Here is a 5,595-nt window from a genome sequence, read left to right on the forward strand (position 1 = left end):
GGCAGCGGTGGCCGGGAGCGGCCACTGCACTCCAGTCTGGGCGACAGAGTGAGACTCCAACTCAAAAAAAAAAAAATAATAGGAAAGAAATCTAGATCCAGTTGTTAGGATTTTAAATTATAAATATACTAGTTTAAGAAAAATTTTTTAAAATAACAACATATAAAGAGGCAGATTTCGGAAAGCAAAATTCTATGAAAAGAAGACCCACAGTCATGAAAATGGACCATTTACCATTTTTCTACTTGAAAAGTACCATACTAAAAAATAAGTATACTAAGCATAATTGGTTTTAAAGTAATGACTTTATTAATAAATATACATCCATATGATGATGTTGATACAAATCATGAACACTACTCCATTCCCATACACATAATTGCACACGAGTAGCTCAAGTTCATGGACATAAAAACATACACAGTATCTATTCAGACTTTTTACAGCAGAGGACAGCGTGCTTATTATCAGTTAATTGGTAATTATTTTTTCCAAAATTACATGTGGAAAAAGTAAATTGTGAAAACTTAAAGAATCAAAGTGGTCTGATTAACTCATACACCTGATTTACTATAGCATTAAATTTTCCAAAAATTAAATACATTTTATGTGAGAGTACAGATTTATCTACCTAGAGGGATTAGGAGAAAAAAGCAAAGGAAAGATTTAGATACATCCTAGAGAGTTTAATAGCATATAATTAAGCTATAATAAGAACAAAAATAGAATAGCATCAAAAATTTTCATGTCCAAGGAAAAAAATATTTTGGAGAACTGTGGTGAATTCTTTTATTTTACTATTAAAGGGACCATAAAATTTTACTGCATATAGAGACAATGACTGACAGAGTAGCAGTTATCATTGATATCCTCTGAATTGCTCTTTTAAAGCTTCTTAAGAATATAAAGGAGAAATTTTCTTTTTTCCCTTTAGCTCATACACTGTGGTTATTCTTACACTGGATGGATCACCTTTAGCCTCATATAAATGGATCCAAATATTTTTTTTCCTCCTTTATTCAAAGAAACTCTATTCTAATTTCATGAAAAAATACAAGCAAATCCACACAAACATCAGTTTGGAATGAACATTACTCTGACAGATGTTTCTTTTAAAAAGTAAATAAAAAATATAAAGAATTTTTCGTCTAATTGAAACATCGATTTAAAAAATGTCCCCAAATATTAAAAATTAAACCAGATACTACTTATTTTCTTCCAATACATTGTGCCAATATATTTTTTAAAATATCCAGTGCAAAACTCCAAAGATAATATCAAAATCATCCCATACTAAAGATTAGTTATGCAAGGTATATCTGTCAAAAAATGAAAATTTCATCTGTATTAGCTCTTTATTTGTTAATATGACAACAATAAATAAGGCATGTTAAAATATTTTTTAAAGAAAACAGTAAAGCAAACTTACTTGAATAGCAGATCATTTTCTGACCAACAGTTTTAATACACAACAGTGAAACCTATTTTGTGAAGAACAGAATTACACAGTATAAAATTAGCAATTTACCTTTCAAGGAACAATCATAAAGTGGAAGGAAAAGGCCAGTTTTCCCCAACTGATTATATTAAAGTATAGGCAACTGTTTAACATGCTATTTCAGTGTTTATCATGACAAGAGACAGAATTACAAAAGATGCACAATGTAGTCTTTAGATTATATTGAAGTAAAAATATCTTATATTTTAAGACTTCATTCATGTTATCACTTTGATGTCTTTCTCTTCAGCATGGCACCAGTAAACTGTTCACAAGGAGAAAAGTAAGTGATATCAGGAGACGCTCATCAGTGTACAGATCTAATACTCCAGGTAAGTGCTCACATGAACAGTGTATTAAACTTTTTAAGTGATGTTATCCATTCATAACTGTAGCAAGTTAATCTCCCTCCCTCCCACCCCGGGAGATAGCTCCTGATAATAAACACTGTTATGAACATGCCTCCTTTAGTTGATTTCATCATTCCATAAACATGTATACAAAATTCATTACACAATAATACACCTGCTTTATATTCTGACACACAGCACAGCACCACTGAGAAGATGTGCTGAAGGGTGGAGGAAGGGGAATGAATATATGTAGGAGAGGGCAGGGGAGAAAAAGAAGGGTATGTATAACAAAATCAGGAATGAAAATAAACTGAAAGGGAAATATCAAATTAACTTATAAAAGCACAACATCCAATCAAATCCTTGACAATGGTGTATATTATTCTAACATTCAGTTAAACAACTGCCTTCAGGAATTAGCTCAAAGTAGAGATTTCGAAGCAGCCAACTGCTGAACATCATCTTGAAAAACAGTAAAATGACAGACATATAAAGTAGACATATAAAAAAGTAGATGATGAACATATGAATAAAGATGCAAGCATTTGTGTGTGTCAGAAGTTATACTGTTCTGAGTAAATTATTAAAAGTTTTATATTTTAAGCTTCTGCAAGAAGCTCTTATAGCAATTTAGCTGCCAGAATGTTACAACTGATTATGTAGTCATCCAACATTGTTCTCTATGGTTTGTGCAAAGCTAGTATTGTTGAGGTCACTGTCTTAGATGCCAGTGCACACACAGTCCCCACATACAATGCAACACCTCTTACTGTAAAGAGCAGCATAAAGTCCAGCTCATTGTGTCAGGCATCACTGGAACACCTGAAGGCTTGCTGCTTTTTTCCTGATAAAAAAGGTACGAAACATGACATCCATTTGCAGAGTTTGCATTAACTGAGAGCAAGCCCAAACAACACAATATGCGCCCTTTTAAAATTTTAGTTATTTTAAAAGTTTTTGGGTCCTGCAAATCTACATTTTAATCTCAAAGGCATTTAAAATCTTAAGTACAAACATTGTAACTTTAATTTAAAGTTCAGTGGAATTTTTTCAAGTCCAAAGTTTATAGTATTTTATTTAGAACAAACTAAGAATAAATAAAGTGTAACAAGGAATATTACTTTCAAAAAGGAAAGAAGCGAGATTTCCCTCGTTCCTACTGTACATATCTACCCAGTAATTTTTTTCCTGTTCTATCTTACTTCTAAAGCAAACATTGCTGGGGGAAAAAATTTCTTTTGGATGAAATGGTCTCACTGGAGCCACAATAAGATTTTTAATTAAACTGACCAACATATTTTTTACATATTTCATGCATAGATGGATTCCTATATATTCTTTAATATTTGGGTACTGACAGGAAACTGCATTCTGTTTATACCAGTTTTACCGTCTACCATTCAATTTGTATCCTTTGGTAGATATAAACCTGAAAACACAGGAAGTGCTAATGCAATGAGACAATTTCAGAAAAGCTAATAACATTCCAAATAAATGAAAACACTAATAAATTGTTTTAAACATAATACTTTAAAACTCACTAAGTACTTGAAAGGTAAAATGTAGTGACTATAGCTACATGCAGACCTTGAGAATGTTTCTTTTATGATACGGAATATGCTATTCTCCAGAATGCATTGTATTTCACCAAAAATGTAATATGTAGTTTTAATAAAATAGTTTAAAATTTTTGTAAATATGAATTGTTTGTAGTGTTTGGTATATATGCTTTTAGGCAATTAAAAAATACACAACCTATCACTGTTCAAAGGCAAACACTAAAGAATTATTTTAGGAATATGGTTAAATTAATTAATGCCATGTAAATCAATAAATAAGCAGCTGCTTAAATCTAGAACATTAAAAAATAAGTTTTTAAACATCTGAAGTCTATGTAAATGCTAAAGCATACAAATATCTGTGTCCTGTCTTGTGAAAATAAATGTTTCGAAAACTCATACAGCCATTATCAAGTAATCCTGAATTGTTAGTTTGCTTTTTCGCTCAATCAATTAAAAATACGTTAGATAGTATCTTTATTATATTGTAAGCTTACTTCACAAATTAATAGATATAATCAGATGTTTAGCACATAAAGCATCTATTTAGAATGGCCTAAAAGTAGTAACAAAACATGAGACATGACCTTAACTCTAAAGTAAAAATGACTGTTAAGTGTTACACTTGAACCTATGTACAAATACAATGCCACTGCTCATGCCCTGAACATATATGTCAACATATGGCATTTTCTGAGCAAAAGCAGGAAAAAAAAAAATCAAATGGGAAAAGAAATTTGGAAAGCCCAGGCCATAAAATTATGTATGTCAAAATAAAACCAAGAAGCTTTGGGATTATTCAATCTTCCTTCTAAACCTGGCCCTCCTCTCCTGCCTCATTCACTCATTGGGTGGCTTAACTTCACCACTGGTTTCCTCTACCCCGTGAACTGCTCTGCCATGCATCATAGGGTAAGGAAAAGCAGCAGTGCCACAGCCATAACCAAGATCGGCAAGACGGGATAGAGCTTTAATGCTACCTGGAGGTCTCCCTGGGCTGACTTTATATCCCGCAGCTTTAGTTGTACCCAAAGGTCTGCCTGGACTTGTCTTAAATCCTGCTGCTTTGGTGGTTCCCAGAGGTCTGCCTGTGCTGGTCCGGTATCCTGCTGATTTGGTGGTTCCCGAAGGCCGGCCACGCTTACCAGATCGGTTGAGATTTTTCTTTTTCTTTAGTTCATCTTTTATCTCTATGCTTCTGCCACTTGTAGGCTGCAAATGTGTTTCATTTAGTGGGTCTTGCCTCTGACAAACCATTGGCTTGTGGCTGACTGTGTGGCTGTATTTGCTTTGCTGGGAGGAATATATGTCAAACTGATCAGTTGCTCTCATGGCATCTTCATTGAGGCAGGAAGGCTTGCCAGGGCCACAGAAAGCTGGATTACTGCTGGCAACAGGATGCATCATTTTCTACCAAAAATAAAAGACAAATATGTATAAATACACATACACAAATATATATCTGTATGGCAACATTCAGTGGGAAAATAGTCTCCCTTCCAACAACTATGCAGACTACCTAAAATTAGGCTGACAGGCAAGACTCCAGACCACTTATAAACAAACACACACCAGCAGATTCAAAGATACTTGTTTTTTTCAATTTAATCATAGGACAAACGTCATACAAGATAACTGAATTATAATACTGATTTGGTAGCCACAATGTTCTCTGATTAGGAACCGGAAAAGTGTGTAAGTAGAAAACAAATGTAAGCCACGTAAGCCGGGCACAGTGGCTTACGCCTGTAATCCCAGCACTTTGGGAGGCTGAGGCAAGAGGACTGCCTGAGCCCTGGAGTTTGAGACCAGCCTGGGCAACCTGGCGAGATCTCGTCTCTACAATAAATAAAAAAATTAGCCAGGCATGGTGGCGTGTGCTTGTAGTTCCAGCTACTTGGAAGGCTGAGGAGGAAGGATCGCCTGAGCCCAGCAGGTTGAGGCTGCGGTGGCTGTGAGTGTGCCACTGCACTCCAGCCTGAGCGACAGTGAGACTCCAACTCAAAAAAAAAAAAATCACATTTTGTGGGCTTCTCTTTTCTAGATTACTAAATCCCAAAAGAATTATAGTAAAGTCAGGAACTATTATTAACATGATTCTTCTTTTTCAGTTTACCTAACATTCTTAGAATGCCTCTCACTGGCCTTTTAATATATTTCTCACACACTTTCTTTTTTTTTTTTT

At 34.4% G+C, this 5,595-nt stretch overlaps 1 protein-coding gene across 2 annotated transcripts; it reads right to left on the reverse strand.

The window, feature by feature from the left end:
• Positions 1-286: 286 nt before the first annotated feature.
• CUNH5orf24 (chromosome unknown C5orf24 homolog) lies at positions 287-4,820 on the reverse strand. Of its 2 annotated transcripts, none has more exons than XM_008060041.1 (2): positions 4,391-4,820; positions 287-2,695 (listed from the first exon to the last, which is right to left on the reverse strand). In XM_008060041.1, the coding sequence occupies exons 1-2, from the start codon at positions 4,815-4,817 to the stop codon at positions 2,655-2,657; spliced, it is 468 nt and encodes a 155-aa protein (XP_008058232.1). In that variant the 5' UTR covers positions 4,818-4,820; the 3' UTR covers positions 287-2,654. The 2 variants fall into 2 exon arrangements, with proteins under 2 accessions (XP_008058232.1, XP_021569031.1); XM_021713356.1 differs by having other exon boundaries at positions 287-2,698.
• Between the last annotated feature and the right edge of the window lie 775 nt (positions 4,821-5,595).

This window comes from Carlito syrichta, unplaced genomic scaffold, assembly GCF_000164805.1.
Source record: "Carlito syrichta isolate Samal-C Ts95f unplaced genomic scaffold, Tarsius_syrichta-2.0.1 Scaffold304492, whole genome shotgun sequence".
Classification (NCBI taxonomy): Eukaryota; Metazoa; Chordata; class Mammalia; order Primates; family Tarsiidae; genus Carlito; species Carlito syrichta.

Bases quoted from the DNA above. Each gene is read 5' to 3' on its own strand.
- CUNH5orf24 (XM_021713356.1), bottom strand. From the start codon at position 4,817: ATGATGCATCCTGTTGCCAGCAGTAATCCAGCTTTCTGTGGCCCTGGC. The intron at 2,699-4,390 runs GTAGCATTAAAG...TACCTTTTTTAT, and splicing joins CAGCCCAGGGAGACCTCCAG to CAGGAAAAAAGCAGCAAGCC.